The sequence below is a fragment of the Pantherophis guttatus genome, chromosome 2 (assembly GCF_059756535.1).
Source record: "Pantherophis guttatus breed Tessera chromosome 2, ASM5975653v1, whole genome shotgun sequence".
Taxonomy (NCBI): Eukaryota; Metazoa; Chordata; class Lepidosauria; order Squamata; family Colubridae; genus Pantherophis; species Pantherophis guttatus.
In genome coordinates this window covers 246,929,633-246,946,924 of record NC_142064.1, presented here as the reverse complement: position 1 = coordinate 246,946,924, position 17,292 = coordinate 246,929,633, and the positions used below count along the sequence as shown (strand labels likewise).

Genomic DNA, 17,292 nt, shown 5'->3' with positions numbered 1-17,292 from the left:
TTTTTTAAAAAAAATGCAGACTTCATCAAATTCTCTTTTTCTTTGTTTATTTCAATTAGAAGGATGGAATGGAAAGCAAATCAACAAAGTTTGCAATCACAGTTGGAAAACGCCAGCTGTGATGTTGTAGGGTGGCTCATCTCTGACCTCAAGTATATTGCTTTTCTGTTTGTTTAATATGGCAAGAATCTGTATATCCATAAGTCAATGCTTGTATATGATTACCCGATGATACCTTTTTAATGCCATTAGACCTGCATGGATATTCTCTCATTTTGATTTTCAAGGAAAAGTAGTACTTGAATGCAGTGCTTCCATTACGGTAGTTTTTGAAAATTGCTATGTTGTAAAACTGTTTCCCAACTTTGGTCAGTATCATTTCTGCTTTAGCACTGTCCCCTCCCCCATACATTTTGTGTTGTTTTCTGGGTTTTCTCCAGGATTTTAAAATTCTGAATTATCATTTCTAAAATGGGATGAAATTCTCCACTAATTTCAAATATTATACAAATTGCCGTACTTTTGACTTCTTTCTCCTTTTTACAATTGATGCACAAACCTTCGTATATTAAATCAGGAAATACATCTTGATGTGGTTGTGTGACTAGCTGAATCAGCATTTTGTGTTGTGGCATGTTACTTTTGTCACACAGGAAGGGAGATTTGTGTCATTTACCATACTTTTCAGAGTATAAAACACACTTCCCCCCCCCCAAAAAAGTGGGTGAAAATTGTGGTGTGTCTTATACACCGAATGTTGCCGAAGCTCCAAGCACCCCCCGGCCACCACCCTTTGGCCATTTTTGGCCTCTGCATGTCGTGTTTTCGGCCTCTGCATACCCCATTTTAGACCCGTTCCAGGTTGCGGGGATTGCCACAGAACATCATCGCAAATCCCTGCCGCCTGGAACTGGCCGAAAATGCAACGTGCGGAGTTGGCAATTGGCAGCAATGTGCTGTGGTGATCCCCGCAGCCTGGAATGGGTCTAAAACGGAGCATGCAAAGGCCAAAAACACGATGCGCGGAGGCCATAAACGTAATGTGCTCTGGTGATCCCCGCAGCATGGAACAGCTGATTGGCAGTATTCCAGGAGGCCGATCCAACTGCCAATCAGCTGTTTGTGCTAAATCAGGCTGCGACAATGTGCTGAAGCTAACCAGGCTGTTTGCTGTTTGCAGGAAGAACGCCAGCCAGATGAATATGGAGGGATGCTGGTAGGCAGAGGCAGAATTTTTTTTTTCTTGTTTTCCTCCCCAAAAACTAATGTATGTTTTATACTCCGGAGCATCTTATACTTTGAAAAGAAAATGAACCAACTTTATACTGGAATTTTTTAAAAAAACAGTGTACAAAGTCAAGGGCTGTCAGTGTAGTGTCTACGTCACTAATGGTCTCACAAAACTCTCCCTCGGAACTGAATCATTTGCCTTTTAAAATTGAGGTAGGGACGAGACCTTTCTAGCAATCCAGTAAAGTTTTCTGGAGCTACTTGTTTGTGGTAGAAATTTCCAGGCTCCATTACAAAAGCAAGCATAAAAAAATACTACTTACATTGTTAAAGAACAAACTATCCAATGAGTAACATCAATAAAATATTTTCACAACGAATTTATTATCTAAAATTTTAGTGTTTACTTTCGGTTTGAGATGTTACAACTCAGGAATATTTATTCATACACACATCCCAAATTCAAATATCTTTAATGAAACCAAAGCTAAGAAGCCTCTTAACCTAAGTAAGACCCTGACTGATAAAACATTCTTTGTTTTATCCAGTATCTTTACTAAACGTGTTGTCATCCTCCATCATTTCAATTCTAGTTTAGCTGGGAACAAAAGAGGCTCTTCTCCACTTCTCCCGCTTCAGAACTAATTGAAAAGATTGTGTTGCTCCTGAAAAAGATTGAATATAAAATCAGATATTTTGTTAAATACAATAACATTTTGTCCCATATTTAAATAAGGCAAAAATTATAAGATTAAGCAATCAGTAGTCATTAGCATTTTCCAAGATAGAATTTTTGATTGTAATAGAGGAAATGCAATATGCAGAGCTGAAAATCACAATTAAATCTTTGGGCATTATCTATTTATAGAAGTCACCATAATAGTATGCATGTCATCCAGATGTGTCATGCCTATGTGACAGTATAATAACTTGGCTCAGTCCTTCTCTCTCAGCCCTACTCACCTCACAGAGCGGCAATTATCATGACAAATATAATTATAATACTGGGGATCCAGACTAGCACCATAAGTTGCTTAACTTTATGATGTCCATGTTACTTTTTATTTACTAAATCTATTTAGTTAGTGTTTTTTTTCCTCCCCCATCACACTGATATGACAATTCTAGGCAGCTTAAAATATAATAATAAAAAATAAGAGTAATACAAAGCAATTAAAATTAGGACAATTAAATAGAACGCTAAAAAAAGAGAAGAAGATGGGTGCCATGGGGGAAGAGATTCTCTGCCCCAAGAGCCACCCCCAACATGGTATGCCCCTAGTGGGCTCTTAGGCCACCCAGCAGTTTTCAGACTCTTCTAGAAGGCCAGGAGTGTTGGAGTAGACCTTACTTCCAGTGAGGAGATAACTGGTGGCTACAGCAGAAAAGTCTCTTGTCTTGGACCTCTCCACCCAAAATTCTTTAGCAGACAGGATCTAAAGTAGGCCTCTTCTGTTGGAGCAAGTGAGCGGACTTGCTAAGGAGCTAAGAAGACAACTCCTTAGATATCTTATATCTTTAAAGAGTATCTGAAGCCGTGGTGGTGCAGTGGTTAGAATGCAGTATTGTAGGCTAATTCACTGTTCATTGCCAGGAATTCAATTCTGACCGGCTCAAGTTTGACTCAGCCTTCCATCCTTCCAAGGTCTGTAAAATGAGGACCCAGCTCGTTGGGGGCAATATCTTGACTCTGTAAATCACTTAGACAGGGCTATAAGGCACTAAAGAGGTATATAAATCTTAGTGCTGTTGCTAACTGACCAGGAAGAAAGTTTCCACTGCTTGTGGAAATCTTATACTGTAGAAGAAGTACTGGGTCACAAACATTCCATAAAAAGAGTTTAAATACATGACAATCATTATCAAATATGTTATAAGATCTGTGGTGCAATTGCCTCTCTTTGCAATTGATTTTCCCTCATTAAAGCATAGCTCTCCCCCGAAGTAGTTTTCTGAATATTTCTAATATGTATTCAGATTACTTGCATATGGATGACTTTTACCTTTTAAATTATATGGGAGTGATTGATTAAGAATAAGATAATGAAATTGTACTCAACAGATATATCAACCAGGAGTGTGGTCACAATGAAAAACACAACATTTATTTTGGTGATGATGATTAAGAAAAGAATATAAAATAACTCTATGCATATTGTCATAATATAAATCTAAGTTACAATTGTACTTGGTTCCATGTTCCAATTCGTAGTTTTGGGTTTATCATGTTTCTAGTGGACCGGGAGATTCTTAGCACCCCTTATGTCTTCTGCAGTCATGATATAAGCCTAAGACTGAAAATCAGGCTTGTCAGATGTTACATCTTTTCTATCCTGCTCTATGGAGTAGAGAGCTGGTCTCTGACAGAAAACCACTTGAAGAAACTAGAAGCATTTGAAATGTGAATTTACAGATGACTGTTATGTATAAAATGGGTTAACAAAATCACAAATGAGGAGGTGATAAGCCACCTGGGAAAGCAAAGGGAAATAATCAAAGCCATTAAAAAGCTAAAGTTAGAATAATTTGGACATGTGATGCAACACCCAGAAAAATATGGCATCCTTCACTTAATCCTCCAGGGAAAGATTGAAGGCAAATGAGGTCCAGGCAGAAGAAGAACATCATGGCTTCAAAATCTAAGGGATTGGTTTGGACAAAACTCAGCAGCACTTTTTCATATGGCTGTTGACAAAAATAGGATTGCCAACATGATCGCCAACATCCGATGACGGATATGGAAGAAGAAGAAGAAGAAGAAGAAGAAGAAGAAGAAGAAGAAGAAGAAGAAGAAGAAGAAGAAGAAGAAGAAGAAGAAGAAGAGGAGGAGGAGGAGGAGGAGGAGGAGGAGGAGGAGGAGGAGGAGGAGGAGGAGGAGGAGGAGGAGGAGGAGGAGGAGGAGGAGGAGGAATTGTACTTGGAAAAGTATGAGGGAGAGAGCAAGGGAAATCAGCGGTGGGGGACAAAGAATTTAACAAAGAGTTTAAAAACAAATCCTGATCAGAAAATACCGTGAACTTATTTAGGCAGGAAGCAGTCTGGAAAGGATGGTTCAAAGACAAATAGGTTCATGCTGGGAAATAAGAAGCATGATTGGCATATATCCTATCTGTGGCAGAACTCCCTAACCAAAGACAAGCTAAATCTTATAGATGATCTTGCATTCCGTATTTATTAAGGGGACACAATATTGCAATAATCTGTGCAATGCCATACATCAAATGTGATGGGTAGAACTGGAAAGTTTTTTGTTTAAAAAGTCACCATTCAGGCAATGGAGTGAACATGTATAAATTCTATATTCTCCTACATGTATATTCTTTATACAGTCTATATTCTCTATAAATGCCATTCTATATTCTCTGCGTCTGAGGGAGAAGAATGCAGAATTCCATTCAGAAATGTGTCTAAACCTTACAGCTATTAATGCTCCAGAATTTTTTATAGGGAACAGGTCCATAAGCTTTGGGGGAGCTCTTATTTTGAGCCAAGTGAAGTAATTTCTTCCTTACCTGCTTCCTTACTTTCTTTTTCTATTTGAAATATGGATTCTACTCATAATCTCCTTCCCTTCCATCCATTTCCACTGCAGGTATTTTTCAATTTACAACCATTCGAAGTTACCGCAACATTGAAAAAAGTGGCTTACCACACCAACCCTCACACTTATGATCGTTACTGCATGTGTACCACTCATGGGATGAAAACTGGAGTACTTGGCAACCAACCTATATTTATGATGGTTGCAGTGTTTTGTGATCGCCATTTGAGATTTTCCCAGCCAGCTTCCAACAAGGAAAATCAAGGGGGGGGGCTCAATTTGCTTAAGGACTGAATAAGTCACTTAACTGTGGTAATTTGCTTAAATGAGCCATGGTGGCGCAGTGGTTAGAGTGCAGTACTGCAGGCTACTTCTGCTGCCTGCTGGCTGCCTGCAATTTGGCAGTTCAAATCTCATCAGGCTCAAGTTTGACTAAGCCTTCCATCCTTCCGAGGTCGGTAAAAGGAGGACCCAGCTCATTGGGGGCAATATGCTGACTCTGTAAAATCATTTAGAGAGGGCTGTAAAACACTGTAAAACGGTATATAAGTCTAAGTGCTATTGCTATTAACAACTGTGGCAGGAAAGACCGTAAAATCTGGCATAAGTCACTTAACAACAACAAAAATCTAGTCCCAACTGTGGCTGTAAGTTGAGGACTACCTGCTTTCGCCAGAGAGGTTCATATTAGCAATTGCCAACAACCAGTTTTGTATTTGACTATAAACCTTTTTGCTAATATTGACTTTTACTGAAATCCAGTTCAAAGGAAATAAATAAATTAAATAAACTCTTGCTTTCCGTTTGCTCCTTCTTATAGCTGCAAATCCTTTGGAACGGCCTCCAAAATGTGAGGCGGACTTGGTAGGTTTGGGATTTTCTCCCCCCCCCTCGGTATTGACTTTTAAATAATTTGAAAATCTGTTTAAACAAAAGGGAGTCAATCATGCTGATGGAAAGAGAATGTTTTGTGCCCCTGCCATTCTAAGTGACAGATGTTGTCCACGTGGGGGTGAGCTTACATGTTCTTTCTATAAGCAGATTTCTGAAGGTGACCTGGAGAAAATATATTCCTTCTAACGCCAAAGAGTTCCTTCCCCCCCTCCCAAATGTTTAGAAATTAGAAATCTTATGCGCGAGAGTCAATTGCTATCATTCCTCTTTGGTAATTAATGGTTCTTACGGCTGGCTGAGTGGGTGAAATAATTAATAGCACTTAAGACTTGGAGTGTGTTGAAATCCACCTCCGATTACCAAAATGTATATTTGTGCAAGGATTATATGCAAACAGTCCCAGAATGGAGTCACAAGCACATCACACAGATGAATGGCACTTAGGAAGAAAAAGTCCCTTTGTTGATGGTGCTCCAAGGGTTTGTCATTGTGCTCCTTTCTTCCAAACGGAAAACATATGACAGCAATCATAGATGGAAGTGATTGTATATGAAGAATAATGCTCATGCATCTATTCTAAGGAAAGCTGGGGAAATGTCAAAAGCTGAATTTGAGAATATACTGTATTTTTCAGAATATAACGCAAACTCCCCCCCCAAAAAAAGATGGTGGAAATGTTGGTATACACCGAATACAGCCATTTTTGGCCTCCCGAAGCCCCATTTTTGTGAAAAATGGGCCTGTTTTTCGAAAAAACAGGGTGCGCAAAGGGTTTGGGAGGCCTGCAGAGTGCTCCTGGGGGCTGGGGAGGGCAAAAACGTCCCCATTTTTCACTTTTTCATTTTTGTCCTCCCCCAGCCCCCAGGAGCACTCTGCAGGCCTCCCAAACCCTCTGCGTGCCCCTTTTGCAAAAATGGGCAAAAACGGCTCCATTTTTATGAAAAACGGGGCACGCAGAGGCCTGCAGAGGGCTCCTGGGGGCCAGGGAGGGCAAAAACCTTTCCCCCCCTTACTTACCTCTTCGAAATCTTGGTGCATCTTATACACCAGTGCTTCTTATAGTCCAAAGAATATGGTATCTCTTTCTTGGGAAATACTATCCATTGCATACATTTTCACTAAGTCTACAAAAGACTGTCAAATCATTGGACCAGTTGATTCAAACTTTTTTTTGACAGAGGTTAGGGAAAAAAGTCCCCAATTGATTTTACTTAGTTAATTAGTTACTTATCATATCTCTATCAGCTATTCTAATAAAGAGCAAAGAAAAGTAGAGCTACTTTTTCCTATGTTTGAGAGAAGATTTCTCAGGTTCTTTAAACCATGTTTTAAGGACTTGCTGTACAATGTCCATGTGCTTCTTATCTTAAGATGGTGGGAAATAACGCCATCCCTGATCAGGAAGAGTAGTTTGGGGAAATACAACAGCCCCAGAAGAAGAATAAAGGAGTCATCTACAACATACAGTGTAATGACCGCAACAACAACAACAACGCAGGACAAAGAAGTAGAAGACTGACAGAATGCACCCATGAATACCTATTAGCAGGGGTGAAATCTAAAATTTGTTACTACCTGTTCTGTGGGCGTGGCTTGGTGGGGGGATAATGTGACTGGGTGGGCGTGGCCAATTTTTTTTTTTACTTTTAAAACCATTTTTTCTACAACCTCTTCGGCTATGAGGTTGTAAAAAAATGTTTTCAAAAGGCTCTGAGGATCCAAGCTGAGTTCCCTGATCGGCAGAGGCTTTTTAAAAAAACCTCTGCCAATCAGGGAACTCAGCTGGGATCATCAGAGCATTTAAAAGAAAAAAAAAATCCTTGTTTTCTTTTAAATGCTCTGACGATCCAAGCTGAGTTCCCTGATCGGCAGAGGTTTTTTGGATCGTCAGAGCATTTAAAAGAAAACAAGGATATTTTTCTTTTAAATGGCTTTGACTAGCCACGCAATTATCAGAGGCTTTTTTTTTTTACTTTTAAAAACATTTTTTCGGCCGAAGTTATAGAAAAAATGCTTTTAAAAGTAAAAAAAAAAAAGCCTCTGATGATTGTGCGACTCAGCTGGGCATGGGGGGGCGGGGCAGGGATTTTTGCTACCGGTTCTCTGAACCACCCGCCCCCATCACTACCGGATCGGGCGAGCTGGTCCGAACCGGGAGCATTTCACCCCTGCCGATTAGCAGTCAAAAGACGTGATGGACAGACCTACCATAGTTCCAGCTACGAAACTGTGACCGTCCTAGACCAAGCCAAATTCAAAAATACTAGAGTATTTCTAGAAGCCTGTCACTCTGGCAAAGTAGCCATCAATAGACACGTAGACATAAACAATAGCTACATACTGTGCAAAAGAGACAATCAACAAGCCAAAAAGGGAACAAAAAGACCTCCCCACCAGCAATCAACACACAGATGAGCATAGATTAACTCCAAGATTAACATCAGACCAACCAATCAAGAAGTAAACAATACTCCAATCAAGGAACTGCCAAACAAGTTAACAATAAAGAGCTCAACCAAATAACCTCCAAGACCACTTCCACCAACAGGGCAAGTCACTAGAATATAAACTGAGAGCAAAGCCTATTCCTTGCTAGAACTGATGATGATACATAGATAGATAGATAGATAGATAGATAGATAGATAGATAGATAGATACAATAACTGTATTGTCACTTTGAATGAACACTAATTGGCATACATTAAAATGAAATTTCGTTGCACACAGCTCTCAAAGGATCACCACCTCCAATATACTGTATACTACATAAACATGACAAAATAAATAAATAAATACAAAATTATGCATATACCCACATATACCGTATTATATGACACAGAGAAACAACACAGTCTAGCTCAGATCTATTCATGTACATGGCGACAAAAACTTATCTTGCAAATTTACCAGACAGATGACATAGGGAACAAAACTGTTTCTGCTAGAAATACTTCGAAACCTCCTTCCAGAGGGGAGTAACAGAAACAGACCATGAAGTGGGTGTGTGGGGTCTCTAACAATGCTTTGAGCTCTAAGCACATAAGGCTTATAAGCAGTGTCCTGAATAACAGGAAGCAAGCTTCCTATAATCTTCTTGGCTGTCCTTACCACTCTCTGTATGGACTTTCTATCTGAGGCACTGCAGCCACCAAACCAAACAGTGATGCCGTTTGTTAAAATGCTTTCAATCGTGCCTCTGTAAAAAGTGGCCAGGACAGAAGGAGAAACATGTGGTCTCCTCATCCGATGCAGGAAACGCAGACGTTGGTTTGCACGCTTCACTTAAGGATGATGTGTGGAGAAACCACTTCAGATTGTTCATTACCTACTTTGAGTAATGAAATGGCTGTAAGAAAAGAAATGGCTGTAAGAAGTTCAGAGAGCACCAAGGACCCTTCATTTTAACCTGTGCTACAGATATTCTCAATCTTAATAAAGGACTCTTGGATGCCCATCGATGAGGATACCAGAGAGGGAGAGACTGCCCTCAAGTCTATGAAAGAGATGGGATGAAGTTGACATGGTCCAACTGTATCTGATTATCACCCCCAAATCCGCAGGGATTCTTTTTCCAGTTTACAATACTGCCTTCAGCATAAATATGAAATGTGGCTGATCTCCTGCCTATCAGCTATTCTGAAAGCACATTGAAATAAAAATTAGAATAACTCTTGGCAATAGTGCAAAGCTTGCAAAGGCACCGTTAGGATAAATTAAGTGCTTATTTATTATATTCAAATGATTTTCTTCCCTTCCCCATCGCTCATATTAATGGGAAAGAAAGCAATCTGCAGTTCCTCAAGACCTCCTTGACCTGGACGGTTCAGGAAGTGCTGATGCTTGAATGTGTTAATGGAAGAAAAGAAAAATTGCAATTCAGTTATTTTTCCTTAAAAAAAATAACAGCTTTAATTAGAATGTGATTTCTCATGTTGTGATCCTATTGTCCACAGTGAAAGCTCATTAAGCAACTGGCACAATTGGCTGGCTAATCCAGGGCAGCTGAGTTGAGTTCAGAAAGCTGATTGTTATGTGAGAAGATAACTGGTTCTGATTCAGCATTATAGAACTTTACTGCAGGGATGCTGCAAATCGGTGACGGAGGAAGGACAGCAGATAAAATTGAAAAGAAGCTGTTTGGGTTTTTGTTTTGTTTTTTGCTAAGAACACTTTTTCACTCTTTGAAAGGTCATCTTTTCAAGCCTTGTCCTCTAGTCTATGTGAAAATGACAAGTAGTTCTGGACTTACGACTGTCATGGAGCCAGTGCCTATCATGATCATGAATCAAGACAGTTGTATTTTATGACCTTTATTTATTTTTTTTTTGCAGCGGTCATTTAATTTTAGTTGCTGTTCACTGCTCAGAGTGACAAGGTTGAGACAAACAGCTATATTAATTGAAACAAACAAACAAAAAAATAAAGGCAAGAATTTAGAATTCTGTTTTCTTTGGATTACGCGTCCTGCTGTGTCTTCCTGTGTTTTCTGTCAGTTGCCCTAGGTCTCCACAACGGACCCCTGCCTTCTTAGTTTCCTGAGGTTTCTGCAACCTTAAGGCCTTAATCCTGCTCATTTTTGTTTAGAAAGCATTTTTAAAAAGGGAAAACTGTTCCCCATCAGCTCCTCATATTCTTCACTATCTCTTGTCGATATGTCATGACTGTACATTTACAAAGAAGCTCAGTGGTTCCTGACAGAGAGATTTGATCCTGTAACGGAAGGTAATTCCTAAAAAACACATTACTTAGTAATTGTACATATATCATTTCACCACAAATATTCATCTAAATCTCATAACTGGGAGAGGAAAATGGTGGATTTTAAAACAATTGGAAGCTAATTGTTTGTATTTCTAGCTCAAGCAATGATTAGCCATCACATAAACATCAAGTGTTAGATGAATAAAGATTTCAATAATAACTGGCCACTTGAAGATGTGTGGACTTCAGCTCCCAGAATTCACCAGCCAGCATAGGTGAAATACCATTATGTGTTGAAGGTTAGCAAACCCAGGTAACTGGGATTCTGGTTGTAGTTCTCCCATCTTGGCTTGAAAGCTTCTAATACTATAATGGACAAGACTTTTTTCCTTGTTCCAAAATTTTTAAAATCTTTATGCTTGTTCATGTTACTGTAGGTTCATGTAGGTAGGAATGAACGAGGAATGCTTGAATGCCACTCAAATGCTGAGGTCAACTCAAAAAATAAAGCATGCATTTAAAAAGTTATGTTTTGCAGGGGGAAATAGAAAGATTATTTTTAAAATACAATACTAACAACAGATATATACAATTTTACAATTTTCTGCATCAACTTTTGTCTTTACGCTTAGCTTTTATCCTCCCGCTCCTTCTCTTTATTTTTAAATATTCATAATTAACTGTTTTGTTAGCAGGATCATTATTTACATTTATATCCAGTATGTTAATATCAATATCATTATTGTATTTTAACGTCTGATGTGCGTGTGTTTTTGTTTTTCATTTTTGTCTCTTGACTTCTTTTGCTATTGTGTGTTTGGTTTTAAAATGTAAAATACTCAATCATTTTTTATTTTTATTTTTAAAAAAAGAAAGATTATTTTTAAAAGGAAAGTTTCCAAAGAATATCAATGAATGAAAATTCTGGACAAACGAGATGTGAATTTTACATGGATTTTCTTTAGTCAAATTCTTAATGGGATTTGGAAGTGGGATCAAATGACAAATGCTATGAAACTGACTGATTTGTCCACTGAAAGATAATTTCCCCAAATTTTAGAAATTATAACAAGAATGCTACAATATTGTCAACAAAGGGTTATTTAGCAATGCACTCATTGTAAACACAGTAGTAGATTTTTATTACGTTTCTTATAGTCAATTTTTCCCGCAACACTCTAACATGGCTACCCTTCTGCATACCATATAGGTGTTACAATGGCAATTGGGACTGGAATTTCCATCACTGAGCAATGTGATTGTAAATTGCAATGTCATATGATTGCATGGCATAGTAACAGTAATCCCAGCAATCCAGGGGTGAAATCCAGCAGGTTCTGACAGGTTCTGGAAAACCGGTAGCGGAAATTTTGAGCAGTTTGGAGAACTGGCAAATACCACCTCTGGCTGGCCCCAGAGTGGAGTGGGAATGGAGATTTTGCAATATCCTTCCCCCAGGAGTGGGGAGGGAATGGGGATTTTGCAGTATCCTTCCCCTGCCACGCCCACAAAACCGGTACCACACCATGCCCACCAAGCCACGCCCACAAAACTGGTAGTAACAAAAAAATGGATTTCACCACTGCAGCAATTAAACTTACCCAATTACTGCCATGAACCCAGGCCCATTTGAGTTGTTAAGTGGGAAGAGGCAGAAGTCCCAGGCAAGCAGGCTGGTGTTTAGGTAATGCAAGATGGTAGGGAAGTGCTAGACACAGTTGCTATAGAGTACAGGTGAGTATGTGGGGGTAGGGTGGAATACTGTACACCTCCCTTCCCATACTGTCAATGGGAAAGATGTGGGGTGTGTGTGCTACAGGCAGACAGTATGGATTTCAGGCAAAAAAAAAAAGTTACTTCTGACTTCCTGCCAGCTTCTGTATTGACTGTGCTTCTGGAAAGCTGGCAGGGAGTGTCGGAAATCACAATCCAGTGACCACGGCTCACTGAAATATCATAATCATGAACTGGGCACAGAGCAATAGCAATACCACTTACTTATATATAGCTATGAAGCTATATATAAGTAAGTTTACAGAGTCAGCATATTTTCCTTAACAATCTGGGTCCTCATTTTACTGACCTCAGAAGGATGGAAGGCTGAGTCAATCTTGAGCCGGTGAGGATCAAACTCCTGGCTGTGGCCAGAATTAGCCTGCAATATTGCCTTCTAACCACTGCGCCACCACAGAAGCCCAGGTTCATGCAATCATGTGATTGCAAGGATATTGCAATGGTTGGAACTATGGTACTCACTGGAACTGTGAGGCTTGGTTATAAATCCCCACATTCAGCGTTACTTGTAACTTTGAATGGTCACTAAATGGTGAGCTTGAATTCTACTTATATGCGGGAAGATATAGTTATATATTGTAATACATAATTCCTATAATATATGATAAGGCAATGTATAATTCTCTATGTAAGGAGTAAGTTACCTCTTCATTCACTGAAAATATTTCTTGAGGATTGCAGCTTCAATTGCCATTTCTTCCTCAGTTCTCCATTTGCTGGGGGAATCTTCCGCTTCTTTGTCATGACGCTGAAGCTTAATAGGAAAGAAGAAAGGGTTACTATTTTGAGGGGGAAGTAATTGAAGCAATGAATGTTATGATCATAAAGGTTGGTGTTTTTATCCTGTTCTTTGATTCCAATAATTTATTTCCAATTTTTGAATAATTGGGAAGATTTCAAATTCTCGAACTTCATCATCTCAACTTTCTCAGCTTTTAGTTCCTCCACTTCATTTACCTTATTCACAACATGTATGTATACACGTACACAACGTTTTGTGTAAAGGAAGATGGAGACAAAACAGTGTACGGGGGAGGTTCAAAAACTACTCACATGGTGCTTAAAAAATAACCTGCATCTGAACATCAGCAAGACCAAGGAGATGGTGTTGGACTTCCGGAGGAAGAGAGAGGAACCTGCCTCACTTTACATCGAGGGGGACCGTGTAGAGAGAGTTTCCTCCCTTAAATTCCTGGGAGTTCATCTCAGCAAAGACTTCACCTGGAAAAACAACATGATCCGGGTGGCCAGGAAGGCCCAACAGAGACTCCATTTCCTTAGGGTCTTGTGTAAAAACAGGGTGGAACAACAACTGATAACCTCCTTTTACTGGTCCACAAAAGAAAGCATCCTCACTTATTGCATCACGGTATGGCATGCTGATCTGACAAGTGCAGATAGAAAAACATTACAGAGGGTGGTGAGCACAGCACAAAACATTATGGGCTGTCCCCTGATATCAGTAGATGAGATCTCTAGGGCTCGTTGCCTTAGGAGAGTGAGGAAAATCCTCAGGGACGACTCACACCCTGGTCAGCACTTCTTTACCCTCCTATCATCAGGAAGGAGATAGAGAAGTATAGCCAGTTGCACAAACAGGCTGAAGAACAGTTTTTATCTGTGGGCTGTCAAGACTCCTGAATGCGAACATCATAACTACGTAGTATGATGGACTTGCAGGGCCTGCGCAACATGTAACATGCTCACACTGGTGCAACAGTGTTTGTTAATATGATTTATTCGGTTAGGGATTTTCTGTCTTCACTATGAGTTGTTTTGTGTTGGGTGGGAGGGTGCACTGAGGGAGCTCAATCAATCTCATTGTACATATGTTGTGCACTGACAATAAAGATTTGAATTTGAACCAGGAGACAAAATCAAAAGCAAGTATATACTGTACCTAGTATTTCTGTAATACAGAGAGAGGAACAGTGAATATTTCCTAATGCATCTATTCCAGAAAGAAGACCAGACACCTCAGAAATCTAACACTTGAGAAGCAATTCAGGCAAGGAGAACTTCAGAAGCATCTCCATGTGTGACATGATCAATGTATCTTAAAGCAACCAGAAGGATCATAGAGGAAACCATTTTCTAGGAGAAGCCTTCTCTGACGGTGGGTCTTAACCTCATTCCAGGCTGAGGCTTACAATTTAATAAAGCTTTTGTTATAGGTCAAATGCGGTCAGCCTATTACAGTTGAATCAGATACGTGGAGGACTGGAAATAAAATAAATGAATTGTGAGAAAGAGAGAGTGAAATCATCCTTGTTGAGAAAAACTCACCCATCCCCAAAGCGGGGAAAAAAGATTTAAAAAAAGGAAAGAGAGGTGGAAGCAGTAACAGTTTACATTTCATGTTCAGTCAGATGTAGATCTCACTCATTTCATCATTCAGTGTTAGTGGATTTTACTCCTTGTAAATGTATTTTAGACTGAACCCTTCAACAACAATGACATTATGCAATTCATTCTTATCCCTCCTAATTCACACATCTGGCCTGGATTTTTAGTGTCTGAAACAAATAACAGAATACCAGAGTTGGAATGAACCTTGGAGGTCTTCTAGTCCAACCCCCCTGCTCAAATGGAGACCCTGTACCATTTCAGACAAATGGTTGTCCAATCTCTTCTTAGAAACCTCCAGTGTTGAAGCACCTACAACTTCTGGAGACAAGTTGTTCCACTGATTAATTATTCTGTCAGGAAATTTCTTCTTAGTTCTAGTTTGGTTCTCTCCTTGATTAGTTTCTATCCATTGCTTTTTGTCCTGCTTTCAGATGTTTGGAGAATAAGTTGACCTCCTCTTCTTTATGGCAGCCCCTTAGATACTGGAACACTGTTATCATGTCACACCCTAGTCCTACTCCCCTGTCTCCTTCCATTCAGAGGAGAAGATTGATCAAAGCAACATTTGTAATCTCATCTAGATAGCATTTCTCAAATTTGGCAACTTAATTTCCCATGTGGGCTAGGGAATTCTTGGGGTTGAAGTCCACACATGTTAAAGTTGCCAAGTTTAAACTAGACTAGACTAGACTAGACTAGACTAGACTAGACTAGACTAGACTAGACTAGACTAGAATAGACTAGAATAGAATAGAATAGAATAGAATAGAATAGAATTCTTTATTGGCCAAATATGATTGGACACACAAGGAATTTGTCTTGGTGCATATGCTCTCGGTGTACATAAAAGAAAAGATACATTTGTCAAGAATCATAAGGTACTACACTTAATGATAGTCATAGGGAACAAATAAGCAATCAAATCATATTAGGAAACAGTCAATATAAATCTTAAGGATACCAGCAACAAGATTACAGTCATACAGTCATAAGTGGGAGGAGATGGGTGATAGGAACGATGAAAAGATTAATAGTACTGCAGACTTAGTAACTAGTTTGACAGTGTTGAGGGAATTATTTGTTTAGTAGAGTGATGGCGTTTGGGGAAAAACTGTCCTTGTGTCTAATTGCTTTGGTATGCAGTGCTCTATAGCGTCGTTTTGAGGGTAGGAGTTGAAACAATTTATGTCCAGGATGCGAGGGATCTGTAAATATTTTCACAGCCCTCTTTTTGACTCGTGCATTATACAGGTCCTCAATGGAAGGCAGGTTGGTAGCAATTGTTTTTTCTGCAGTTCTAATTATCTTCTGAAGTCTGTGTCTGTCTTGTTGGGTTGCAGAGCCAAACCAGACAGTTATAGAGGTGCAGATGACAGACTCAATAATTTCTCTGTAGAACTGGATCAGCAGCTCCTTGGGCAGTTTGAGCTTTCTGAGTTGGCGCAGAGTTGGCAGTTTAAAAACACTGATTAAGATGGACAGTTGGGTTTGAGGAGCTGCCTATCATTGACAATTCTCACAACCCCCTACAGCATTCAATATGACTTTGCTCCAGAGACTTATGGGAAGTTTATAACTGTGGCCAAGAAGACCATTTAGAAAAAAGCAGATCCTTTGCCAAGGAGGTTCTAAATCTGTGCCTCCATGTCGCATCACACTTGTGTCAGAAGCACCGAGCGCTTCTGGATTGAAATCAGAGGTGGTATTCAGCAGGTATGTGAATACCACCTCTGGAGAACCAGTAGTGGAAATTTTGAGTAGTTCGGAGAACCGGAAAATACCACCTCTGACTGGCCCTGCCCACATCTATTCTCTGCCTCCAAAGTCCTAGCTGATTGGGAGGAAACAGAGATTTTACAATATCCTTCCCCTGCCACGCCCACCAAGACATGCCATGCCCACCAAGCCAGCCCCACAGAACTGGTAATAAAAATTTTTGAATCCTACCCCTGGTTGAAAGCAATAGCTGGTGACATCACCATTGCCCGGGAGATGCCCAATTGAGAGCTGCTGTCATGTCACCTGCAGGATTTGGACTGAAGGACAGGAGCTCATACAACCCCACAGCAGCACTCGGGTCTCAAATGTGGGCTTGCTAACCTCCAACCTGGCATCCTAACCATGCCAGCCACTGTGCTCCTTGTTATTTCCTCTAATTGTACACTTCCACTGTGTAAGTGCTTGTCAAATCCTGGGCAAGCTGTTGATTTGGGAGATGACAGTAATTTTGTATATTTTTGAACTGGGGCTTTCTTGCTGCAAAGTGGAAGAAAGAGCGAGCTTGCTTTGTGTGGATGAGTTAATGAATGACATACTGAACATCCCTCAAGCTCTATCGCAACAATGACAACAACAACAGTCTGCCATGCCACCGTGTTATCCGTTTTAATAAAACAACTTAAAATCAGGCTGTCAGCTTTCCTGGCAACTTCACACTGGGGGGGGGTGGGGAGCGGGGGAGGGGAAGGGAGGAAGTGAATCTCTTTTTCTTTTCCCCGCCCGAAGAGAAATATTCAAAGAGTCTGACTGTTTACAAGTGATCAAAAGTGACAGTTGGTGCTTATTGGTGGAGGAGTTTTTCCGTGCTTGACGTGAAACAGGAAGGATAATTTATCAGGAAAGCTGAGAAGCCAGACATCGGTAATGATCTGCTTAAAGAAAGGAAGATTTTTAGAAGAATATTTGTACCACAGAATAAGGATTTAAAGCAAGATGGCAGTAGGTTGTTTTTTTGTTTTGTTGTTAATCTGCCTTGATGCTGAGCAAGTTGTGATTTTTTTTC

The 17,292-nt window shown here is 39.9% G+C and overlaps 1 protein-coding gene across 3 annotated transcripts in view; it reads right to left on the bottom strand.

The window, feature by feature from the left end:
* Window positions 1-1,595: 1,595 nt before the first annotated feature.
* Window positions 1,596-17,292, bottom strand: part of FHIT (fragile histidine triad diadenosine triphosphatase) — a 1,529,913-nt gene continuing 1,514,216 nt past the window's right edge. For all 3 annotated transcript variants that reach the window (XM_060684216.2, XM_087883753.1, XM_087883751.1), the window contains 2 exons: window positions 12,806-12,915; window positions 1,596-1,895 (listed from right to left, as the gene is read on the bottom strand). In XM_060684216.2, coding sequence (XP_060540199.2) covers window positions 12,814-12,915 — 102 coding nt within the window. In that variant the 3' untranslated portion in view covers window positions 1,596-1,895; window positions 12,806-12,813. The remainder of the gene's footprint in view (window positions 1,896-12,805; window positions 12,916-17,292) is intronic.